The sequence below is a fragment of the Bos mutus genome, chromosome 21, assembly GCF_027580195.1.
Source record: "Bos mutus isolate GX-2022 chromosome 21, NWIPB_WYAK_1.1, whole genome shotgun sequence".
NCBI lineage: Eukaryota > Metazoa > Chordata > Mammalia > Artiodactyla > Bovidae > Bos > Bos mutus.
This window is the reverse complement of record NC_091637.1, coordinates 46,599,192-46,626,695: the sequence shown is the minus strand read 5'-3', so window position 1 is coordinate 46,626,695 and position 27,504 is coordinate 46,599,192. Positions and strand designations below refer to the sequence as shown.

The 27,504-nt window shown below is 33.6% G+C and overlaps 1 protein-coding gene across 5 annotated transcripts in view; it reads right to left on the bottom strand.

Moving 5' to 3' along the window:
* Window positions 1-27,504, bottom strand: part of MIPOL1 (mirror-image polydactyly 1) — a 360,714-nt gene that overhangs the window by 250,122 nt on the left and 83,088 nt on the right. For 3 of the 5 annotated variants that reach the window (XM_070358754.1, XM_070358755.1, XM_070358756.1), the window contains exons 2-5: window positions 23,820-23,898; window positions 3,693-3,924; window positions 1,571-1,706; window positions 216-321 (exon numbers count right to left, since the gene is read on the bottom strand). In XM_070358754.1, coding sequence (XP_070214855.1) covers window positions 216-321; window positions 1,571-1,706; window positions 3,693-3,924; window positions 23,820-23,898 — 553 coding nt within the window. Of the gene's footprint in view, window positions 1-215; window positions 322-1,570; window positions 1,707-3,692; window positions 3,925-23,819; window positions 23,899-24,469; window positions 24,608-27,504 lie in introns of all 5 variants that reach the window. The other 2 variants (XM_070358757.1, XM_070358758.1) reach the window with 2 other exon arrangements.

Genomic DNA, 27,504 nt, shown 5'->3' with positions numbered 1-27,504 from the left:
CAAATCAGTATGAATACAGGTAAAGCTCTCACTAATACCAGTACCAGGATGTTAAAGCCACCTATTTTCTAAGCAGCCCAAAAAAAAAAAAAAAAAAAAACAGAGCTTTCCCTCCTTTGGCAAATAAGTTAGCATGCTAGTATTCACCAAGCCACATCAGATAACAGCTTTGCGTATGATTTTTAATGCCATATGTTAATACTCATATGCAATACCTGCTGTCTTTTCAGCAATTTGAGCTTCTGTTGCTTTTTCTTGGAGTTCCAGTTTAAGCTTCAGTTTTCTGTGTTCTTTATCTTCTTTACTCAGTTTTTCTTGAAGCTAAAAAACATTGAAAAAAACATGGATTCTTACGAATATATCCCTTGCACAAATATAATTAATCCCAGTGTTAATTTTTACTTTCTCTAAACCCTTATAGAATAACATATTAACTTTATGAATATATAACTCTTGGGAAAAAACAATCTTTAAGGTTTTAAGATAATTTACAAAATAATAATTACCTGAAATGACATAATAATTATAAAAACATTTTAATATACACTTAATAGGCAAATGAAATTAAAGAAGGAACATTATTATTATTAAATATACTGTGACAAAAAGCAATCTGATAAATTCTTTTGTCTTAAAGCAAAAGGCTTGGAAGGGATCATTGTAATAAAATAAAGGATAGCACAAATTACAGCTTCTCTTAGTAATTCTAATATTTTGAAACAAAATTAATTAAGATAATAATCTTAATATTTGATACAAATCTCCCTTTGAGAATGCTATGCCATCAACTTCCATTTAAGTTGGCACTGGCACCTGATTCATAATTGGTATGCAATAAATAACTGCTAGATGAAAGTACAGAAAATATCTCATGCTTTCATATGGAGTCCTTCCAAATGTTTTATTTTTAATTTCTCCCTCGGCTTTTGTCGTTTGTGTTGTTTTCCATCAGACATGATCGACACTCCTAACATCATGTTTCAGTTTGATTAGGTCAAACAAATAGAATATTAGAATCAGAAAAGTATATAGAGGTTAAAAAAAAAACCCAGCAAGCATAGAAAATGAACATTATTTAATAATATTACTTAAAGCTCAAAGGAATGTAACTAGAAAAAGAGTCAGAAGTGACATGATAAATTAGATTGGACAAAATACAGCAATATAAGATAACACAAGGTAAATGACAATATTTCCAAGCCTTGCTACTTTAAAGTTTACATGTAGTACTGAGCACAGGGCACAGATACTACAAAGAAAAAAAGTTAAGAAAGTAACATGAAACCAATGAAGTAAAACTTGAATTTTATAGGCACCTATGAAAAGTACTACAGATTATGAAAAAGCGAGTGATATTGCAAGCCACCAAGGCAGGAAACAAAAGAAACTGCTCTTCATAGCCCATGTCTCAGTTCAATCATACCCTGAATGGCATGGTATGGCAACGGCATAAAGCTACTGTTCCAGGATTAAAGTACACAATAAAACTGAATTATGATGAGTGACAGCAAACTTAGAAGGCCAATAACTAAAAGTATGCTCTACAATTATCAGACTTTCTATACTGTACCTTTTTATTGCTTGCTTTGAGAATGTTCAATTCTTTTAGAAGCAACGCTATTGTCTCCTCTTTACTGAAATCTGAAGTAACCTGACAAGGATTCGTACATTCGCAATGCAAATCATTACTTCTGTGGTCCATGATGCTGTAATGAAGAAAACTATTAAAACAATATACACATAATTTCCACTCTACAGGATCTGTACATTTTATACTTCAAACAGGGAAACAAGTTTAACAATAAATGTGTAAAATTACTTAATATAAAATTTCTCTTAAGAAAATACTATGGATGAAAAAGCATAAACATCACAAATTCACAGAGGTACTAATACACCAATCTCACAAGGAAGAGTTAAATCTGTGAAAAACATTTGGTAATAACTATAAAGATTCATGCAGGAGACCCAGGTTTGATCCCCGGGTCAGGAAGATCCGAGAGAGAAGGAAATACCAACCCACTGCAGTACTCTTGCCTGGGAAATCCCACAGACAGAGGAGCCTGGAGTCTGTGGGGTAGCAAGAGTTGGACAAAACTTAGCGACTAAACCACCACCACCATAGAGATGCATACTACTACTACTGCTACTACTACTACTACTTCTAAGTCACTTCAGTCGTGTCCGACTCTGTGTGACCCCATAGACGGCAGCCCACCAGGCTCCTCCGTCCCTGGGATTCTCCAGGCAAGAACACTGGAGTGGGTTGCCATTTCCTTCTCCAATGCATGAAAGTGAAAAGTGAAAGTGAAGTTGCTCAGTCGTATCCGACTCTTAGCGACCCCATGGACTGCAGCCCACCAGGCTCCTCCATCCATGGGATTTTCCAGGCAAAAGTACTGGAGTGGGGTGCCATTGATGGTTCAGTACAATTAAAGAATTCAGTTTTTAATGGGTTATGAATATTAATTCAATTCGTACTTTTGGTCAGGACTCCAGATACATTCTTACTTTTCTGAAACTGGGAACAACAAATAATTTTTCATTATAAATGACAGAATATCATATTTTCATTATTAAAGTCACAGCATATTAAAAATGAAAACCTATTCCTGTGACACTTAGGGGTAAGCAAAATAAATTTTTGACAATGTGTATGCTATTTGAGAACAATAATTAACTTGTTAGCAAGTACTATAAAGGATGGGAAGGAAAAAGTAGATGACTTTAGCCCAGTCTCTACTATTTACCTTTCCTATGTGGTTATAAAGTTTATCACCTTTTCATTCATCCCTACTTCCCAAAAATATACTCCAATCTGTACTTTCATAAGACTATAACTGACTGCCAAGAGGGTGGAACATATTAACATTATCTACTTCATTATATATCAATATTCTTTAACATACCTATTTCATAATTTTTAAGTAAATAGAAACAGGTATTCCTACATAAAACTCTGTTAAAAAGTATTCCATAAATATGACTTTGTCTAGACTGAAAATACAATATTTATATTTCAATATAATTATAAATTAGTCATTGAGAATCTTTAAATGTAGCAATATTTTCATAGTACATGACTAATTATCAAAGTATTTTACTCTTTTAAGGAAAAAGTCAAAGGTGTCACAAATTCAAATCTCTTCATAAAATAGGTAGATAAAGTGAATGGGTAGAAACTACAAAATGTAAAATATCAAGGAATGTAAACAGGAGAGTAGGTGACCCTTCTAAAAGAAGTCAAACTCATTTAAATGAAGAACAGTGCTGACCAAAAGCAAAACATATCTTTGGGCTTGTCTTTTCGTGGAGCTGCCAAGTTATGGTTCTGATGAAAAATATACCATTTTCATCAATGTAATAGTTATTTCCAGATCCTTAATGAAAGGTCACTTAAAACAATACTCAACAAAATATAAAACCTCAGGACGAAACAAACAAAAACAAAACAATTAAAAAAAAAATCCTCATGACCTTCATTCAGGCTCATCCTGTGCTTTTTCACTCAGTGACTTAGACACATTATATTAACGTAATGAAAATAACAGAAAACTCCCCAAATTCTAATAAGTTAACCATACATCAAATTAGGGCCACATTAAAAAGAAAGGGAGCAACAGAGGGAAGAAGAGAGGAAGGAAAAGTTCTCCCAATTCTTACTTTCTAAATCTAAGGGTGCTAGCACTCACTTGGATTTTCCTGCAGTGCAGTAAGCTGTCTCGTCACCTGGATGAGGGCTGACAACTTGAAAATTCCTTGATCTCTGCTCTGGCAGTTCTGTGCTCTCATATGTAGCTTCATTAACTAATTCATTGGATTTCTGATGCATGCTTCCCTTAGAATTCACAGGCAGTTGCTCATCTGGCTGGGTATTTTTATTTCTGCCTGTAGTCTCTTGTTCAAGGTAACTATGGGTAATGTCTGCATTTAAAACAAAATAAAAACATGATATTTAAAACATCGTTACATATTAAACAGATCAAAAGAGTATTTTTCTGTAAATAAGTGGTCTCGTAGCTTTAAACATGCACTTACTAACCTTACTCCTATTGTAATCAGACAAACATGTACAGGGTGATCTTGCTATTAATGCTTCCATTTCCAGTCAGACAGCAGAGTAGGATGGTGGTTTACAACCTTAAGTGTACATCAGCTGTGTGTGTGTTTAGCCACTCGGTCGTGTCCAAATCTTTGCAACCCTATGAACTGTAGCCTCTGTCCATGGGATTTCCCAGGCAAGAAATACTGGAATGGGTTGCCATTCCCTTCTCCAGTGGATCTTCCTGATCCAGGGATTGAACCTGTGTCTCCTGCATTGCAGGCAAATTCTTTACCGACTTAGCCAGCAGGGAAGTCTACATCAGCTGAGGAGTTTCTAAAAATCCTAAAGCTCAGGTTCACCTTATACTAACTAAATCAAGATCCCTGGGTGTGATCACAGGAGTCTAGTATAAAATCAAGGCTGGGAACCACTGATTTAGGTTATTATTTTATACATTACTTTTTTTTCTAGAATTTGAAAAACAGGATATGGTAAGTTAACTGATTACAGTGAAGTGATAATGTGCATGGGATTCTGGTGTCAGACTGAGTTAGAATCTCGTCTTTGCCAAACACATAACTTTGGGCAAGTTACTTTACCCATCCATGCCTCAGACTTTGTTAAATGGAAACATAATACTGCTTACTTGAGTTGCTGCAAGGATTAACTGAATTAATGAAGACAAAGTACTTGGCCTACTGTTTGGCCCATCAATAAATGTTAGCTATTATTTTGATAATAAGCATCATCATATTAAAAGGGAAATAATACAAGGAGAATTATTTTTAACTTACCTTTCATCAGATATGTATAATAAATTAGAGAATATTTTGAAAAGCTTGGCTATCTCATAAAAATGAGTTACCTCAAGCTGTAACTATTAAATAGCTATTCAAAGGAACAGTGTATATCTGATTTATAGTGAAATTCCGGGGAGAAAATGACACATAGACAAGTGAACAAAACAAACTCTCTAAACCAATAAATCAGATCAATGACCACAAATACTGATTGAAACCAGTACTTTATTATTTCCAATAGAAACAATTCGTCAATTTTAAAAAGCAGGTGAATCGCACCTGCTTGTTTATGATGCCTTCTTTAATTTGTCACACTTAAAATCCTTTTGAGGCAGAAGAGTAGTTTTACAATAAAAATAAAATAGAGAAACATAAATAAGGTACCCCTCACAAAGCACTCATTCTTCCAGAAGAAATTCTTTGCTTATATATATATATGCTGAAATTAGGTATAGCCAGTCATACACTCCAAGTCCTGGACATTGTCTATTGGTGGCTGAATGCTAAACCAGAAAATATTCATTTTTGGTCAATTACTCTTAAATTTACTGAGGGCATAAACTGGGAAAATATGCTATCATAATTACATATCTGTGATATTTCATTATATTCTGTTTTAAACTTTAACAATTATATGTATCTGAAGGTTATTTGTTGGTTCTTGAAATTTCAAAACACCTGATCTGCTGTAGATGTTCATCATGCTACATTTCTAGAATAGGCTGGTATTAGTACCCCCAAATATGAAAGAGGTATTATAAAATTTTATAAATGGACACTACGGAATATCACTAGATAATATCATTAACAGACCAGGCTTTTTAGCACCTATGACTTTTTTTTTTTATTTTATTTTTAAACTTTACATAATTGTATTAGTTTTGCCAAGTATCAAAATGAATCCACCACAGGTATACATGTGTTCCCCATCCTGAACACCTATGACTTTTAAAGTAATTTAAAGAAAATTACAGCTATAGAAAACAATATCAAAACAACAAAAATTGTCTCCAGAGGCATATCAGAAGACAACAATTCATATTAGGCCCTATGCTATTCTTCAGTTTATGAAGTACAAAGATTCTTCAACAGGTAAAAAGATAAGCCAAGGAGCATAGCCAGTAAGGAAAAGCCCCCAGTTCCCCACTGTTACTGTTGCTGTTCAGTCGCTCAGGTGCGTCCAACTCTTTGCGACCCCACGGACTGCAGTACACAAGGCTTCTGCGTGCCCCATGGCAACACCTTATCAATTGCTTCAGAATCTTAAGTCTTGACTCTCTGACCTGTTTTTGAGAACAAACATATCGTTATCTGCAACTTGTCCCAGGTTTTCACCTCTGTATTTCTGGATGTAATGTAACATCTCTCTTCATTTAGTTTTTATTTCCAACTCTGAGTGCTGACTTTACCTCATCCCTGATATCTATATTACTTTTCATTACCACATTTATAGCTCTCTTTCTTACTTCAGCTTCTCTCTCGTGTGCTCAGTCATGCACTGAGTACACAGGCACTCACAAGCACTCACTCTTTGCAACCCCATTGACTGTAGCCCACCAGCATCCTCTGTCCATAGAACTTTCCAGGCAAGAATACTGGAGCAGGTTGCCATTTCCTACTCCAGGGATTGAACCCATGTCTTCTGCACTGGCAGGTGGATTCTTTACCACTGTGCCACCTGGGAAGCCCCCACTTCAGCTTCAGTTCAGTTCAGTTCAATCGCTCAGTCATGTCCAACTCTTTGCGACCCCGTGATTCGCAGCACGCCAGGCCTTCCTGTCCATCACCAACTCCCGGAGTTCACTCAGACTCAAGTCCATCGAGTCAGTGATGCCATCCAGCCATCTCATCCTCTGGTGTCCCCTTTTCCTCCTGCCCCCAATTCCTCCCAGCATCAGAGTCCTGTCCAATGAGTCAACTCTTCGCATGAGGTGGCCAAAGTACTGGAGTTTCAACTTTAGCACCATTCCTTCCAAAGAAATCCCAGGGCTGATCTCCTTCAGAATGGACTGGTTGGATCTCCTTGCAGTCCAAGGGACTCTCAAGAGTCTTCTCCAACACCGCAGTTCAAAAACATCAATTCTTCGGCACTCAGCTTTCTTCACAGTCCAACTCTCACATTCATACATGACCATTGGAAAAACCATAGCCTTGACTAGACGACCTTTGTTGGCAAAGTAATGTCTCTGCCTTTCAATATGCTATCTAGGTTGGTCATAACTTTCCTTCCAAGCAGTAAGCGTCTTTTAATTTCTTGGTTGCAGTCACCATCTGCAGTGATTTTGGAGCCCAAAAAAATAAAGTCTGACACTATTTCCACTGTTTCCCCATCTATTTCCTATGAAGTGATGGGACCAGATGCCACGATCTTTGTTTTCTGAAAGTTGAACTTTAAGCCAACTTTTTCACTCTCCACTTTCACTTTCATCAAGAGGCTTTTGAGTTCCTCTTCACTTTCTGCCATAAGGGTGGTGTCATCTGCATATCTGAGGTGATTGATATTTCTCCCGGCAATCTTAATTCCAGCTTGTGCTTCTTCCAGCCCAGCCTTTCTCATGATGTACTCTGCATAGAAGTTAAATAAGCAGGGTGACAATATACAGCCTTGACATACTCCTTTTCCTATTTGGAACCAGTCTGTTGTTCCGTGTCCAGTTCTAACTGTTGCTTCCTGACCTGCATGTAGGTTTCTCAAGAGGCAGGTCAGGTGGTCTGGGATCCCCATCTCTTTCAGAATTTTCCACAGTTTATTGTGATCCACAAAGTCAAAGGCTTTGGCATAGTCAATAAAGCAAAAATCGATGTTTTTCTGGAACTCTCTTGCTTTTTCCATGATCCAGTGGATGTTGGCAATTTGATCTCTGGTTCCTCTGCCTTTTCTAAAACCAGCTTGAACATCTGGAAGTTCACGGTTCACATATTGCTGAAGCCTGGCTTGGAGAATTTTGAGCATTACTTTACCAGTGTGTGAGATGAGTGCAATTGTGCGGTAGTTTGAGCGTTCTTTGGCATTGCCTTTCTTTGGGATTGGAATGAAAACTGACCTTTTCCAGTCCTGTGGTCACTGCTGACTTTTCCAAATTTGCTGGCATATTGAGTACAGCACTTTCAGAGCATCATCTTTCAGGATGTGAAATAGCTCAACTGGAATTCCATCACCTCCACTAGCTTTGTTCGTAGTGATGCTTTCTAAGGCCCACTTGACTTCACATTCCAGGATGTCTGGCTCTAGGTCAGTGATCACACCATCGTGCTTCTCTTGGTCATGAAGATCTTTTTTGTACAGTTCTTCTGTGTATTCCTGCCACCTCTTCTTAATATCTACTGCTTCTGTTAGGTCCATACCATTTCTGTCCTTTATCGAGCCCATCTTTGCATGAAATGTTCCCTTGGTATCTCTAATTTTCTTGAAGAGATCTCTAGTCTTTCCCATTCTGTTGTTTTCGTCTATTTCTTGGCACTGATCACTGAGGAAGGCTTTCTTATCTCTCCTTGATATTCTTTGGAACTCTGCATTGAGATGCTTGTATCTTTCCTTTTCTCCTTTGCTTTTCGCTTCTCTTCTTTTCACAGCTACTTGTAAGGCCTCCTCAGACAGCCATTTTGCTTTTTTGCATTTCTTTTCCACTTCAGCTTACCTAACGTCAAATTTTGTGATCCCTGAACTCTTGGTAAATTAGGTCTTTTCACCTGTGAATGTGATATCTTCTTCAAACAGAGCAGACATGGAACCTTGCCAATAAGAGGGTTCTTGACTGATCCCTCCTGGATCCGAGTAATCATTAACTCTTGAAGTATTATCAAAATAAACTCATAAACTTCTAATGCACTTCTGGGTTTTAATTCTAAATGTTTAATACTTCTGAAGAATTCATACTATGTGATTTGGCTCTATTTCTGGATGTTTCTAATCTTGTTCTGTAGTAAAAGGTTTTAGATTTCCTAACTGCAACTGTTCATCAGATATTTGGAGGCTGATCTGAAACTATCCATATTCTTCTAATGAGAATTTAATTTTACTTTAAAGTAAACAAGGTGACTTATAAAATTTTCCTTCCTGTCTGCTTTTTACCTTTTTTTTTTTTTTTCGGACAAACTATTTTAGCAAGTCTTCCTTAAATCCTCTGAATGGTCTCAACAGTCCTGTACTCTGCCATACTGCATTACCTTATATCAGAATTTGATCATTTGTATAGAAAGTTTGACCCCATTATTTATTAATTAATGACTTCCCTGGTGGCTCAGATGGTAAAGCATCTGCCTACAATGTGGGAGACCTGGGTTCAATCCCTGGGTTGGGAAATCTCCTGGAGAAGGAAATGGCAACCCACTCCAGTATTCTTGCCTGGAAAATCCCATGGATGGAGGAGCCTGGTAGACTACAGTCCATGGGGTCGCAAAGAGTCGGACATGACTGGGTGACTTCACTTTCACTTAATAATCATCCATGGAAATGCCACAGTGTGATATGTCCTGTGGTAAGTACTGGGAAAACAAAGACGGGTAAGAAACAGATTCTCCCCTCAAAGACTCTACAGTCCAGTGAAGAAGACAAACTGATCTAATAATTTGAAGACAATGTACTAAGGAGCATGCTAGGGCTACAAAGACCACAAACAAAACATACTAGACATCTTGATGCTCAGCTGGAAGACTGTGGGATGATTTCACAAAGGCATTTATTCCAAACCATGACAAACAGAAATATGCAAAGTAATGGACTATCAAAGGGTTTGAGTTCAGTAAAGAAAAAGCGGACAGACTGTAAGAATAAGAGAACAGGAAGAACGAGTACAAAAGAGAAGGAATAGCTTTAGGAAAAACAAAGACATTTGGTGTTTTGAAAGGACTAGATGCTATAGTCGAGGAGTGAAAACTTGTAAAATGTGTAACATTGTAAAGACAAGATGTGGTAGATCTGGGAATGTGTTGATTAAATAGACTGATGATGAAGTACTTGGAGAGGAATAAATGAAGGTATCAAGGTACAGGGAATGCTACCTTTCAAGACACTGAAGTCATTCAGAAAAAAGGCAAGCAATGGAGACCAGAGATGAAAGACAAATGCAAAAGACTTCACTGGCTGCATAAACATGCTAAAGAAGACAGAACCTGATGAGAAAGCTGACTGATGGTAGACAACAGTCATCTCTTTCTACCTTTTTACTTTGAAATAATTCCAGTCTTATTAAAATGTTGCAAATATAGTACAAAGGGTTCTATATAACCTTCATGCAGATTCCTCAAATGTTAACATTTTACCACACTCGCTTTATTATTTATTCTATGTCAGTCTACCTACACATATATATTTTTTTCTGAAACATTTCAAAGTAAGTTGCAGGCATGATTCACTTTGACTTTTCAGGTCAAATATCAAGATGGTGCTGTACCATACTTCAGTTTACCAAATTTTCTTTACCTTATTCAAAGGTCAACTTAAATTCAATTTCTGAGTTAATACCTTCACCAACCAAGAGAAAACTGCATTTAGTTACTCTAATTCAGTCTTCAGTTACTTTTCCTAAACTTTGCAGGCCCAACAGAAAAATTTTTACCAAGTAATAACAGGTTGATGCTACCAAAAACTTTAGTTGAGATGTTGTCTTAGCCCCATCACTTGCAAAAAATATTGAATTAGCAATATATCAATAAAGTGTAGCAACAGTGAAGTTATGGGTCTGTTTCATACACTATTCAAGTTGAAAGATGAGATAAATGTTTAAAAGAACTCACTTCCGATTCAAATTTACCTCTAGGCAGATGAAAACACTCTATTCTGTTGATGCCTCTCTTTCATGGTCTGAAATGGAAACTCTATAACTTTCTTTAATAATTTGCTTCAGTGTTGAATCAACATCATTGTCAATTGTTTCATCATTAGGACTAACAGAATTAAAACTATTTAAATTCATTTCTTCATATGAACTTAAGAATGTTACCAATCTTTTCTTCATAATTCATGTCTATGAAATCTAACTTTCCTCAAATAACATGAAATTTTTTGTGATGACTAATAAATCCCTTTATTTATTTGCTCTTCTGTGGGCATGCTGTATTAATTGGACATATGAATTTTAACTACTTAAAACAAATATATTCTCCAATTTTTACAATACAATATTTTTACATGCTACCTAATGTAATCACTGCCATGTAAACCTATCCTGTCACCATTGAAAATAATGCTATAGAAGATGATTACTCAGTATGCTTCAAATGCCACCTACTGCTATTGTTAGAGCCAGTTTATTCATCTGGGCAAACTGGGTGAATTTAGTAACAACTTTTTAAAACTCTTAATGCATGTGTGTTGGCCGGCTGTATGATATGGTGTGAAGACCCTGTATCTTCCTAGTGACTTTCATATTGTTTCTGTGGATCATTTTCATGATCTAACAAATTCTCCCCTTACCGCTGGAGGTATCAGTATTGTCAACCATTTCAGTGTTCGTATTGCTATCACATTCTCAACTCCTTAGTCTAGAAAATTAACAGCATCATACTATTTCCTAACCTAGAAAAGAACGCTTTGGGATCCCCTTTGACATCAGTTCTCCAGACAATTATACATTAATGTATAATATACTCAGCTACATTGATGCCATCCAAGAAATCATAACTCAGGGCCAAAAATAACTGTTACTTCACAACTACTATACAGAAGTGAGGAGGCAGTTAGAATCAAATAGGGATTCTTAGAGGCTGGGAAATTCCGTCCTGTCTGGCTTTGTAAATAGTTTGTGACAACTGGTATCTGTGTAAATGGATTTGATGGTCCCCTGGGGGGTCAATACTGTTTACAGAGCTGTTTCTTCAGAGTGGTTGAGCTAGAATTGTCTCTAGGGATCTTACAGGGGTTACTCAGAATAGCAACATCACAGGTACCTGAGAGCTCAGTGGCAGAAAAGAGAAAGAAGGATGGAAGTGTAACAGGCAAGTGCATTCAAATAAATGTATTTCTTGCTCCTTCACATGCAGGTACTCCTCAAGGGCACTGACTATCTAAAATGAACCATAAAAGAAGCAATTTGTAATTATGTTGTCTGACACTTGCTAACATAATTGGTCATCACTTCTTTATACTCCATCTTTCTTTTTTTGAAAAGGTTGTTACTTTGATTGTAGCATTAGATTTTATAAATATAAAAAGAATGAAAATCTCATGTTTATCGCTTCTTTCTTTTGTATACTGTCACTACATTATGTAAAAACATCAAAATGATAAGATTTTTTTTTTAACTGTTGAATAAGTATAAATGTGATTTCATGATGGATTTACTATAGTCCCACATTTTAAACAGAATATGTCTTTTTTTCCAATGGTTAAGAATTTTTCTAAACAAACATTAGTTTCAACATAGCCCCTAATAACTTCTATCAATTCCTTGGATAAGTTACATGTAGATCATCTATCTCTATATGTATACAAATACTCTTTACTCCCTTTACTAAATACTTTGGACTATTTGCTTCCTATTATGTGTGGGGTGATTAGTTTTCCATATAGATGCATATATGAGCTTTTCTCTCCCCAGACATAAAAGACATCAGAAACTTCTGCCATATTATAGTAACTCCACTTAACATGAGTGAGTACAAGAGCAAAGTTCAGACCTTCCAAGTAGAATATTGGTGTATTTAGAGTTTCCAAGCAAAACCAGAGTGCATGGACTCTGAAGACAGACCACAGAGTTTGAATTCCAGCTCTACAACATAGCTGTATGACCTTTACCAAATTAATAAACTTCTCATCAATTTCCCTATCAGTAAAAAGCACACAAAAAAAGCACCTACTCAAAAGGTTATTATGAGAATTAAATTATTTAAATTATATAATCTCTTAGAAAAGTATCAGCATAGAAAACACACTCAATAAATTTTAGCTATTATTATTTGCAAGTATCTACTTGGCTAAAAGCAAAATATTTTCTTATTAAACTGTAGTAAGAATACATAAAAATACAATTGAGAAAAAAATTTCTATTAAAATCAAAAGGCATCAACGTGGAAAATAAATAAAATGCTACTTTGTTCAATGAGATACATACAAACAAGAGAAGATACTTAACAACCTTAATTACAACTTGTAGTTAATACATAATGGTTTAATAAAGTTTGTATGAGATTATAAAGCTGAAAAATTACAAAAATAACAGAACTTCAAAACTCAGAAATCCTGACATTAGGAAAAGATCCTGAAAGAAAAGTCCATCTCATAGCAAGAAAATTAAGAGGATATTTCTGTAAATGCACTCCCACAGCAGGAAAATAAGGAATTTAAATAGCATGTTTCTGTAACATAATTTGAACACTACTATACTGGCACATGAAATTAGATATGATCAGGACCATAGGTAATAGATCACAGGTACTTATTCTTCAGAGATTCTAATTTAGGAGTCACAAGAAATTAGGTAACTTCTGGATCTTTGGCTTAAAAACTGCAAACTTGTTACCTGCATATTGTATACTCTCTTGAGGTGTTTTTAATTTATTTTTTGGCTTAACCAGCCTTATGAAGAAGAAGAAGAAGATACTATAACTTTAATTTTCATTGTTTTGTATTCTAATTGCTCATATTTCAAGCATTCAAAGCACATGGAGCCATTGGCTATTATGTTGAAAAGCACAGATACACAGTTTTGTGTAATTCTAATAAGGTGTATCATATATACTGAGGGGAGGTCAAAAACATATGATGGGGGAGAGGCTGGACATAGCTCTAAGATTTTAAAATAAGGCTTCATAAAAGTTTATTAACCTGAAAAATCATGAAACCTAGAAATGTCACATAATTTATTCACTTGTACATGAATTCAAAATAAACTATGTCCTTTCATTCCATTACATGGTTGTATCTCTAAATAAACATGTCAAAAAGAACTAGTGAGGTTATTTCTTCTTTGATTAAGATAATTCAATGGCTTAGTATACCACATTTCAAGTTATCCAATGACTAGACATATAAATCACCTTACTGGAATTTTGCTTTATTATTTAAAAAAGCTTTTGAAGTGGTGGTCCTAAACAAATTTTTTAAAGTTTTTGTTTCAAGCCTGAAACAGTCATGAACACATCGATATTCATTCAACACATTTCTGCAAAAACTGTTCTATTATAGTATTTCAGCTTTTAAATTTTAACATTTTCACCATATGAAGACCATGAACACAGTACAATTACCTAAAGCTTATACTACCTAACTTATGAAACTATCACATAAATTAAAGCTTTGTAAAAATTATATCATCCTACTTAAACCATTGCAAATATTATTTAAGCTAAAATGATTGTGAAAACTATCATAATATTAGATTAGCAGAATAGTACTCTATATTCTCTTTATTCCCCCGTGACATGAACTATTTGGCTACTTACTATATTTCTAATCTTTTCAACCTTTTCAATTTTTCCTAAGAATAATTTATATAAAGTAATTAAATATATGAATCAACTAGGTAAGTCTTACATTTCTACCACTGCAAGTAAAATGGGTTTTTTAATTATATATTTTTGTTTGCTAAGTATGAACACATACTAATTGTCTATGAATTCAACAATCCCATAAAGCATTTATGGAAGGTAACCTTTTTAATAGCAATTGTAAAAAGGAGAAAAAATGATTTCGTTACATGTGCCTTTCATTTTATTTAAGATCATCTTTAGATTTGGAAAATAAAACAGGAGAATCACCAGTCAGATACTAAGTGGAAATCACTGAAACACAATGTTAGTTCTAATGGATGGATGATTGTATTTGGTCTTTTGAAACTTTGAAGTATAGGTAAGTCTTGATCACACAAATTAATAAATCCTAAAGCTGGAGTTAACAATAACCATTACACCCAAATTCTGCAGCTTAGCCCAGCCAATTTTTCAAAAGGTCAGGTTGTGAACTGGAGAAGATCAGGGAGGTCCACCGCATAGCTTTGTTGCCAGGCATCTCTCGTCTGGATTGTTGCAGGCATTTATTAGTATTCGTCAGCAGACTCAACAGAGCAAACAAGAAATTCAAGCACGAATAATAAAATGAAATGCTGCTATATAACCCTTTGTCATTCAGCAAATATGGGACTTTTTAGCTACATTGTTCCTAAACCTGGGTTACTACTTTAATTTTTCTCCCCAGTGCTGACTGAATGAGTATGCATGTGTGTTAAATGCAGAGCTCCCCTAACAACTGCAGGACTGCCATTTAATCTGTTGGTAGATGGACCATTTCCTGTGGGAACCCTAGCTATGATTTCCAGATCCACCAAATAAATCTCAGATTAAGATTCCAAATGAAACCTGCCTTTGGCAGATAAAAAATGTCAAGATGGATATAAACAGTAAAATTATAAATTATCTAGGTGTTGCATGACAAACTAATGTTCATTTTTTTTGTTGACATGTGCCTAGATATCAAAACTATATGAGACATTCATCAAATGTCACACTTTCATAATATTGGAGGCATCATTAAAACTGTTTGACTAAGGACCTCAAAGTGTTTAAGCAGTAGCTCAAAAGTATATTTGTGCAAAGTAGAAGAATAAATTTACATATCAGCAGCAGCTCATAAGGGATGGGTAAATATTCTGTTTATCTCTCATTGTAATTCAGGTTACTTTAAATACAAGGTTTTAGGAAATCATTACACTCTATATGGCATCATTACATAACTTTCTATGCAAATGATGTATGTTTTATTCAAATTCACCATTTATTTGGTGGGGGAGGGAACAAAAGGAAAAGGTAGGGACTCTCATTTTATTAATCAACTGTGACTACTATACTAATGTACATCATCATCACCATCTTGTTAGTATTTTTTAACTTTTAAAAAAAGCATTAAATACCTGAGACAAAAAAAGCCTGAGAAAAGTAAAAATTATCTATGTATATAATCTATTCATTTCAAATGACTGTGGTGAGAGGCAGAGACTTTTAAAAAAGAAAAAGGTAAAGAAGAGAACCTATTAGAGACCAATGGTCTATTAAAAATGCAGAGGAAGTCTCCGACGCTAGTCTTCACTGCATTCTCAGGAGATCTAGGACTTGTTTTTAATGAAAATTTTTGTTTTGTCTTCGCTCTTCTTACCTGGACTAATGCAGCACTGTCCTGATGCTGAAATATATCGACTGATTATAAAATATAGACAATGAAGGTTTCTGAAAGGAAAAAAATCAGATTTGCTGAACGGAAATATTACTCTTTTTAACTTTAAACTCTTAAAAGCAATTGAATAAAAGCCTTCAGTGACTCCAAATTCTGCAACATTTGGTTTCCTGATAAAAGATTCAAAAATCATTTAATCTACTTAAAATAACAATTGCTTGAAATTTGTAAAATCTTTACACTTAATTTAATCCATGGAAAGGATACAAAATAGTCTGCATTCCATACTCAAAATGCTAGAATTTATACACAATCCTGATTCTTTCAGAATTATGGATTTCTCCAGTTCTTCCTATCAGATTTCCTCCAATACGTGTTGTGGATTCAAGGAAACTAAGGCTAAATAAACCTTACCTATCTTAATCTGTTAGGGATCAACATTAATCTGAAAATTAATCTGAAACAGAGAGGATAAAACTTAAATAGGATATTAAGGAAGGAAATAAGAGTATTTTTTGCTTAATTTTGAATATATTTCTAAACTCAAAATCAAAGAATGTTACCATGTTTTAGAGTACATCACATTATTTTAAGTATAGCCAGTGAAACTATTAAAAAAGAGTATTTGATTTTTAACTTCAAACATTTAATTTGCAAAAACTAACATATTCAGTATCTATACAAGTATAATTTTTACCAATGTGAACAGATTACTTTTAGCTTTTCATTCACTAGCATCCTGATTTTAAAGCACAGAAAAGTTTCAATATGTGAAGACAAAATAAATTAAAAATGAAGTCAAAATATAATTTTCTGAAATAATTACTTTTACCTTACATCTTATCAGCACAATTATACCATTTGGCAAAATTTATCAATTTTACCACAAAGCTACAGATTAGAATTTTTAATTCAATCATTCAGACTATGAAATAATCTATGCAACCAATTTCAAAATTTTATAGCTTGATCTTCTAAATTTGTTTTTTATTCCCCAAGAAAAAACAAAGTCACAAAAGGCAAAACATGAAGAAAATTTGTATCTGAAACTTCCTCCCAGAAGATAATGATGTCTTACATGACAGGTAGTTTTGATTAAAACACAAATATATACACATACTAAACCCCAAATTTTATATTCAACTTCCAGATATATTTACAACCAAAAACAGAATAAATGTAGTCACATCAGTCCTACTCTACAGTCAGTCAGTCAACCTGAACCAACTGTGTAAATGGTCATAAATTCAGTCTATACACCACTGTATATTGATTCAGATCAACAAAATCAACAAAATGCCAATGCACACTCAGGACAATCATGCTAAGGTGACAAATGCAGTCACTATGGAGACCATAATAATCATCTTAAGTATGATCCACTGAAATTGCAATTTCTAAAAAATTTAAGATTCATAAAATAATAAAAAAATAAAAAAAAAAAAAATTTAAGATTCAATAATATTATATTGAGATTTGTGTCATAAATATGTGTTCCAGGAAGTGCTCTGGTATGAAAGGGCCCTAACCAGAAATGAATGAGGACTTTTATCAAAGAGCTCAGATTCTTAAGAATGGAAAAGTTAAAGCCAAAAACTTTTGAAAAATTCAAGTAGTTTTTTTCTATTAAAAAAAATGTATTTTCATGGTCACAAATATATTTAAAACAGCTCTTTAAAAGCAGAATTGCATTTCCTTAAATCAAAGAAATAGTTCCAAGTTGTAAAAAGAGAGGATCATACTAATAGCATAGAAATGGAGAAGTAGTCCCATTAAAAAAAAATTACCATTTTTCATGCTTAGTCTTCTTAGTGATTATCATTTTTACAAAATGAAGGACTGAAAGGGTAGTAAGAATTCCATGTGAAGAGTATAGGCTGAAAAAGACTCTAAAAGACTCTAAATTTAGTTTTAAAAAAAAGAAAGAAAGAAAAGAAATAAAGAGTCCTATTATCTCCCCAAATTTTCCCTCATTAGGAATTTATGGGCAGGTTTATCAACTCTAGCAAATGCACCACTATACTCAGCTGTTGTTGTGTGGGGTTAGGTAGTAGGGGTGCAGTGGGAACTCTGTACTTTTTGCTCAGTTTTGCTGAGAACTTAAAGCTATTCTCCAAAATAAAGTCTTTTTAAAAAACTGCCCACAAAAGTAAAAAATATATATGACATATATTCATAAATGTGAATTACTAAGAGCAGAAATGATAAATCCCAAAACACGGTTTATAATAAACTTCATTACCAGCTAGAAGACTAAGTTGTCCTTAGAAAAATTTTTTGGTTTTCCATTACATTTTTCTAATGAGGCCAGGAATCGTGACAGAATCATTCATATCAACCCTAAAAAACAAGGACACTCAGAATCTCATTTATTTTTATAAACTTATTTTTTTAAAAAAGAAATTATTTTTTTTCTAAAAGAGTATAACCTCAATGATGCTTTTAAGGGTATCTTAGCATTTCCTCTGGAAATGAATCAATCCTTGTTGGCTCACTGCCAGCAGTCCTAAAACCACTTTCAAATATTCTCAATGGTCATGTGTAAGAAACCACCAGAACTCTATTAAGTTAGAACCTATGGAGATAAATAGTAAATTTAGGCAGACCTTGACATGCTCTTTTTTTAACCCTTCTATGGCAAAACAAAAATTAGAAATGCGTTCTTATATTCACCCTTGCCAAAAGAAAAAGGCAAATTGTATGATGTCACTAGTGTGAAGATTATTACTGCAATTGCAATTTCAATACAGACACAATTAGATTTTACCCTAAATGATTATTATTGATTTTATATTCTATTCTAAAAAATATAAATATACTAAATATAAACTATACTACTTTGAAAAATATCAAGTTTTTGATATTGTGAACATTATATCTAAAGAGAATAACTTCCTATAAAACTAATAATAACCATTTCAAATACTATTATTTGTGTTCTTAATACTTCCGAAACTTTTTTATAGACTATCTTTCACAGCTGGGTGGAAGAACAATGATGCAACCACCACCACTTATCTAGGCCCTATAAAAAATGTCAACAATCTATTTTTTAAGCATCTGTAAAGACTATTACTACCACTACATTATTGAAAATAATTGTTTTGGTATATGAAATTCATATAAAACTTGTTTCCTATTTCAGGTATTGTAGGTATATATGTGTGCTTTTACATACACAATCTCTCATCTTCCAAACTCTCCAAAAGGAAGTATCTCCCTGTTCCATAAACAAGAAAACTCTGGTTTGAAAATAATTATGAAACTTGCACCTAAGTCCAGGTAGGCAGTCAGTAGAAGATTGAAAAATTAAAACACAGGTCAATCTAGTTCCCAAACTTACATTCTTTCTACTATAACATGATATTAAAATTCTTAAATGCATTGGTTCTCCAGTGTAATTTTCCTTTAAATTTAAACAAAATTAATAAAAACAAATTGTGTTACTCATTCAGGGAAAATAAACCATTACTAACTAGAATGACAATTATTAAGTACAATTCAAATCCTGTAATTCAACACAGAATAAATAATTATGTGGACAGTTCCAACACCTTGAATTTCAAGGAGTGTCTAATCATAATGTCTAGGGGATTCATTTTTTCCTACCAGCTATCTTGCTGGTAGAAATGGATGTCCATTTTACATAAGTTGCTGTTTCCTTCCTCTCTACTTTGAAACAGTTTATGAAGATGACATGAAATTCTAATATTTTTATCATAATGATCAAAGACATTTAAAAGCATCCGGGTTGTTTTTCTATAGATGTCTACTCTTATAAAATGCTTGCAAATCATACAATAGTTTTAGACGTAATTCAGTTACAGAACACTATATGGGCAAAAAAACACATAAAAAGAACACATAATTTGTGAAAAGAGAGAAAGATAAAAGAACCAATAATAAAAGAGGTTGAAGGTGGCACACAGGTTCCAAATGCCAAGCAAAATTAAACAGTATTCTGACTCAAGAAGAAACTAACAAACTACTTATAAGTTACCTTTTGCTAGGTTTTAGTCCTTGTTATTTGATAGAAAAACCACAAAAATCATGGTAACAAAATCATGTCCTCTTTACATATAAAGAAGACAGTTGCTTTTTACTTAGAGCAGCAAGATAAAATTTTTAAAAATATTTGCTAACCTCCAGTAAACTGCAATATGTAAGAAATCTATTGACATAAGCAGTTCTAGAAGGCTTTCAACTCAAGTTTCAATTGAGACAATGATTTAGAATTATGCTCACTTTTTAAAATTATGCTTAAAATAGTTTTTAAAATGTGCTTCACATTTAAATTGAGATAATACATAAGTGAAAATAACTACTCTGTGTATAAAACAAATATTAAATATAACTCCTAAAATACAAAACCTAAAAATATTAAAGAAACTCATAAAATTGAAAGGTTTTTGTCTAAAGATTCTTCAAGCTGTATGATTCCTACCATTTCTTACCCTCAATTGGTAAGAAATACTTAAAACACAGCAGACAGTGTTTAATTTGGGTAGGCACAATAACCTTCTTTAACCTTTCTTAGGGAACACTGACCCCTAAAGGTTCTAAATTTAAAAAAGTTTAACAATATTCTAAATTTAACTGGTATCCAGACCTCATTTTTACCATTATTATAGGTATATATTCTTATGGCACACATGTTTATTCATAAATCACACTTAAAATTATTTCCAACAGACTGTTGTGCACTACAAAACAACCGTGTTTCTGCTAATTTAATAAAAGTCACCAAAATTTAAGAACTATCCAGTAATTTAACATACTATTCCCAATAATTATTCATAAGAGATTTCTGATCCCCAAGACTTTTTTCTTACATTGTTAAGTAAATAATAAGTAAATGCTTAAGACAGGCTAAACAGTCAATCATATAGTAACTGGTTCTTTCTGAGAGTTAACTTTACATATGCCCTTTGACTGCGCCATTTCATTTTTTTCTTCAAAAGCAGGGAGGAAAAAGGAATATTGAAAAAGAGAAGGCTTTCCTGAAAGGACAAAAACATCATTTACTTCTTAAGTAAGCCAGAAGATGTTATCAATGTTCACTACACAACACACAAATGTTGTCACCTATTGCTTCCACAACCTAAAATTTCATTCATTCAGGGCAGGGTACAAAGAAGCTTGTACAGTCTATAGATGTCTTCACTTATCCTGCCTATCAATCTCAGCTTTACATTTTCTAAACTGAGAATAATGATAAAAACCAAGAAAAATGTAAAACATTTCACCAGTTAACATTGTTTACCTCATCAAATCTTTGATGTCAAATATTTCAGCAATGTTTCTAAAATAAAGCTAGGAAAAGAATAACCACTTCAGCATTCCTTATAATGAAACTTGTAAGATGATGCAAAGTATAATAAAAGTTATTAATTAGCTCCATTTTCTTAAAAATTAAGATAACTTTAAATAAAATAACTATAAGAATAGCCTAGCTTTGAAGCAATCTGTGCTTTATGAAAAATCCCATGAACCTTGATAACAAAAAAGTAACCATATGTTTAAATGTATTGGTTATCACAAAACTCAAAAGATACTCCATTTACCTGTTTAACTTTATTTGTTAATAATGTTTCATTAATAGGTCCTTAAGGAATGTCTTAGTCCTATTTCCACTGTCCAAAAAATGTCTGTAAAAATGCAAATTTTCTTAATGATGTTTCAGTCACGTCTCCTGCAGTCTGTGCCTGCTGCAAACTATTTATGCATCTGTCTTCAGCCCTAAAACCTTCCTCTCCACAAGTGTCCTAGAGCTTCAGCAGTTCCCTTCCTTAACATTTCTCATGGTTGTTTCACATTTATGAGAAGTATTTCCTCTACGATCCCTACTCTTTAGAGATATTAAAAATAATTCCTTTGGCTCCTTAAAGATCCTTTGGTCTATAATGTGAACCACATGGCTTTCATAGCAATGTGACCTCTGAAAAGGGAACAAAAGCAAGAAGGGCATTGTTATTTACTTCCTCTTTTCTTATTTTGCACATACATTGAGTAAGAACTGCTTTGAGTTTTTCAAGAGTGTTTGCCTGCTTATCTGCATAAATGAATAAAAACAGCTACAACAAATAGTTTCCTGCTTCACACCAATACATCATTATCACAAGTTGAATATAAAGAGAGTAGACTAAAATCAAGTGCCACAAAATCCTTCCACTAAAGCTATTAACTTTTCATTAAAACCTTTAACTATATACATTACTCAGGTATTACTTGCTATTCCTTTATACACAATGCAATCGGTTACGTGGATTCTAAACTCAGAACAGTAGCCTAGAATCACAAATAGAAAGGTTGCTAATGGTACGCATAAATGACAAGAAAATCGATAATAGTATACAAATCAAAAACAAATGGAGAAATCAAAAAAGATATACTCAGTGCAGCATCTTTCTGTATCTCAAAAGAATGTGTAGCTATTAACTGATTTAGTTCAAGGATGACAGAAGAGTTCCCTCAGATGGCCTTTAACCTTCTGAAAAAGGTAACAGTGTGGTTGGTAAATGGTGAAGAAAGCCCTGTTGAAGGAGAGGGGAAAGAGAGATATGTGCAATGTTTCGATAATAAGTCTATTTGGAAAAATTCAGAGGACATAAAAATGACGAACATAAAATTTCAAGTTTTCAACTATATGTCATACTATATTCAGAATGATTTGTTATCCAAGCATTTCAGATTTGCAACTGTATCCAGATTTAGTGTAAAAGATCTCAAATAAAAACCAAACATTTTTAAAACCCGTCTGTGTGGTGCTTATTCTACCTTGCTCTACACACAGATGGGTGTCCTATACTTATCTACCTATGTTTGTACCCATCCATCCATCCATCCTTCCACTATTTCTCCCTTTGGCAGGACCTCTCTTTGTCTGTCTTTCAAACTGTATTTCTCTCTGACAGCTCTCTCCCTCTGCCTGTGCACATCTGTGCTTTTCTCTTTCTGTTTCTCTCCTTGTCTCTGACTCATTTCATGTCTCTGTCTCTTTTTCGAAGTATTTCTTCCGCTTTCCTCTACACACCTCTGCGAGTGTCTGTGGCTCTGACTCTAGGGAGAGTCCCCCTTTGACTATTCTTCTGTGGTTGTCTCTGAGTGTCTTTAGTGTACAAGTGTCTCTGTATGTCTCTGTGCCTGTATGTCTTTGTTTTTCTGTGTATGTGTCTCCTCTCCATACATGTCTGTCTGTCTCTGCATGTGTGTGTATCTTCTGTCTCTTTAACTTTGTGTCTCATCTCTGTCTCTGTCTGAGAGTGTCTGTGTGCACACAGGTGCCTCTCTCTCCGTATGTCTCTTTCCCGTCTCCGCCCAACCCTTCTCTCTCTGTCAGTCTGTCTGTCTCCTCATTGTGTTTCTCTTACTCTGGTACTTGTCCTCCATGAGTCTCAGGATGTGTGTCTTTTTGTGTGTATCTATGCATGCGTCTCTCTGTGTATGCCTCTATATATGTATCTGTGTCTTTTTCATTGAGTTTACCATCTCCCCCTTATATCTGTGTCTCCTTTCTCTGTTTGGGTTTCTTTCTCTGAGCTTACCTCTCTGTATGCATTTCTCTACTAGTCGTTCTCTCAATCTCCTCTATCACTTTGTGGGTGTGTGTCTTTCTCTCTCTGTGTGTCTGCTTTCCTTTTTCTCTTCAGTATCTCTTGCTCTGTGCCTTTTTCTCTTTCTCCTTGTGTCTCTTTTGCAGAATGTGGGTCTTTTTGTGTATACTTCCTTCCTTGTGTGTGTGCGTGCATGCATGTGTGCTTGTGCTTATCTGCTTCTGTCTAATACACTGGTTAGAACAAACACACTTCATTCAGTGCCTTAAAGGAGCACATCACCTGGGGTTTGGTATTAATACCTTAAAAGTCCTTACCTTTTGACCAGTCCTCCATTTGCACTTCTGTTCTTGTTTGCTCTGGCAATGTCTCTGGTTTTTGCGCCAAGATTTGAGGCTAAAATAAAGCCAACTCTAGATAAATAAACTTAAAACAATATATCAGAACACACCTAAATCTTACCTTTGTTTAACGGAGAATTTACAGGATAACTGGTTTTCTAAAACACTTATAATAGGACAATTAACTGTATATTTCAACACGTGAAATTAAATCTTTTTTCTCAGGAAAAAAGTTCTTTCATTCACACTTACATTTTAGTAAATACGGTTCAAGGGTAAGCGTCTAGACACTCTTGCTCCTTTGGTTAGGGAACTATTCAATTTATTTAACTTAAGTCTTTTCCAACTATTAACACAACTTCAACAATTTAAGAAAAATAAAAATTTTACTCTATTTGTCATAAGTTTATAGCAAAAATTTCAAACTTATTTATTTGAATGTATATTTTCACATAAATATTTCATAGTGTGTAATTTTAAAATGTTACTCTAATTTTTTCAAAGGTTATTTTCAGCTTGTGGAATTGTTGGTATTTCTCTCTTTTGTTTTCATAATAAATATGATCAAAACTATGCAAGTTCACTTTTTTGCACGCTTTTAAAGAGAATAATAAAATTAGATTCACCTCACAGCTAGAACTCTGCGTTCTTTAAAAAGTCCTCAAATAGAGCTGTAGCAAGCTTCTCCTATTCCAATTTTCTCTAAATATGTTGATCTGGAGTTGGCAATCTTTTTCTAAGTTCCTCATTTACTTTTGGATTAACTGAAAATATAGGAAGTTATTAATATCAAAGAAATATGTTCCAGTCAATGAAGCCATTTCCCTCCATATTGCCCAAAAAGGTTAATAATAATTGCACTCTTTTAATAAGAGATTCATATAGCAAGACATGTAGAAAATACAGTCTTTAATAACCTCTGGAGTATTTTAAAACATGCCTTACAGGCCTTAATGTGCTTAGTAATATACTATTTAAAACCATAATTTTATCCCTTTGCGATATACAGTCACTCTTTCTCATCATTTACCCAGCTAATGAATGCCAGCAATTAGTAAAATGTAATCCCATTGCACAATCATTTTAATGCTTTTAGCACTCAGAAAAGTAAACACCAAATTAATACTGCTCAAGCCATATCAGATCCTAGTTGGAAGCAAGCAATTATAGTTCAGCTCCTCAGGTGTAATTAAATGATTGGAATGATTTAGTTCCATAAATGCAAGTTAATTCATAAGCAAGCAACAAATATACTGGGAGTAATTACAAGAAACATTGACAGTCTAAGTAGGGCTAATTCTTTTATGAGACTGATATAGTAAAATGCTGCCCTCTCCTGGGCATATAAGTGAATTCTTCAGAGCCAAAAACAAAACATTTCCCCCTACCCAAAATCTAAGTTTTAAAAGGACACTAAAAAGGGGGAAAAAAAAAATATATATATATATATATAAAATTTATATATAAGTTTTATTTCATTCCTTAAGCAAAAATTTTTCATTTATGGCTTATTGTGATAATTTCTTCACGCCCTAGTAATTAGTGGTTTTTCCATTCAAGTTCTGAATACGAGTCCCAAAACATACCAGGCAATTCCTATAATCTAATGAAAGTAAATCATTCAGATAGGACACTGGTTGCAAGTGAAACTTCTAGTTCCCTCTTGGACTGTCAGACCAACACCTATATTCTCTCACTGGTAAACCCTAACTAGACTGCTAGAGATTTAAGCTATGTTTTTATAAGTACTAAAATGGATAAGAAAAATAATCTCTGATGGATATAAAACAAAACACTCAGTATTACTGTGACTATACAAAATGGTCTAAAACTAAATGTTTTTAATGAACTCCAATAACAACAACAAGAAAAAGACCTACAGCACTGGTATATCATTACAAGCACATTTTAAAACATAAAGAATAGCAGGCAGTACACAAAATAAAACACCCCAGTTTTACATAAGCCATTCCCAACTTTTTACTTTTTTAGGCTAACATTCAGAACAAATTTACTTGAATACTACCTGATGCGTATCAACTAAATTTCTTATACTAGACTTTTAGAAATGTATTTATTATATATTTAAGTTATGATATAATCAGTAAGACTGTTACACATATGTATTTCTATCACTAAGCCTATTCAGAATCATCTCTTTAACTTTCTGCAAAATTGAACATATTCTCAAATATAAACAATGGTATAACAAGTGGTTAATTAATTCTCCAATAAATGCAATAGATACTTGCAGGGGATAATGCTTAACAGTACCAATTTTTTTAGTCAGGGAGGGAACATTATTCCTTTCTACTATGTTTTCAAATGCAGTAAAATAACTATATTCTAAGTCACAGCCTATGCAAGCTATAAAAATAAAACGAAATATTAAAAAGTCCTGCCACTAAGTTTAAAATGTACAGCACATTTGCTTTGCCCTTGATGTCACAGTCTTATTTTTCAATTCATATCTTGTACACTGTAAGTTAATTGCTTTTGGAAAGTACTTATTATTCATGTAAAAATTAATGTGCCAATGTGTTTAAATCCTCTTAAATGACCATTCATGCATCTTTCTTCTTTAAGTACCAATGAAATCTGTCAAAAGACATCAATGCAAAATGGTCTTAAAGAAAGTTCTAATAGAGATTTTTTTTCTGCTAACACAAGATTTTCATATTCACCAACTTTACTTCAATTTCATTAATTTTTTAAGCTACTTTTAATAAATTCACCAAGTAAAATTTTTAGGCCCCATAGTCTGTCATTTGTGTTCCAGCTGACATTATGAATATTAATAACAGTGTTATCCTGATTAAATAGGCTTCATGTGAAATCCCTGTGAATCCTATAGCTCAGACATCTCATTTTTCCAACTCTTTATGAATTTGGATTCAGACATTAAACTGGAAAAATCTTAAAAAACAGATTTAATGGCACATTTGCATATTGTCAAGCAAAAATTAGATGTTCTAATGATTCAAATAATTACAACTTATAGATCTACATATTGTAATAGAATAGAAGATTTTTGTAAACATGCAACATATTTTACACATCTATTCATTTTAGGACAAAGGATAAGACTAATAAGATTCTGATTCCTTTCCTCACACTCACCTTAAAGATGGATATCAAGAACTTGTTTAAATCAGAAATTATATCTTCATGTTAAAATTAGTGGGATGATTTCAGAGTAGATACATAAACTAGGCTACTTAATCAAAGTGCTAAATCATTACGTCACAGATAAAATATGTTAAATGCTTTAATATTACTAATGTTACCAGGTTCGAGCAACAAAGCAAAACCTAACTGAAGTTCATCTTTAAGTGATGTGGGAAAAAATTACCCGCATAAAAAAGAAAAATAAAATCTTCACTGTAACAGAACATATCATATCAGCATGTGTTAAAATGACATCTTCTCCATCACAGAGGCCTAACCTCATTCCTCCAAGTTGTTTTTAAGTCTTGGAATAAGTGAAAAAAGAAAAAACAAATTATAGTTAAGGAAACCACATACCACCTCTAACTACACTGGAATTTGAATGTATCTGCCTATATTTCCTACTTTCATGCTATCAAAAAATGGAGACTGAAAAAAATTAAACAAACATCTCCATGCTCTGAAATGGGACTTGACTTTCCTTGTTTACTCA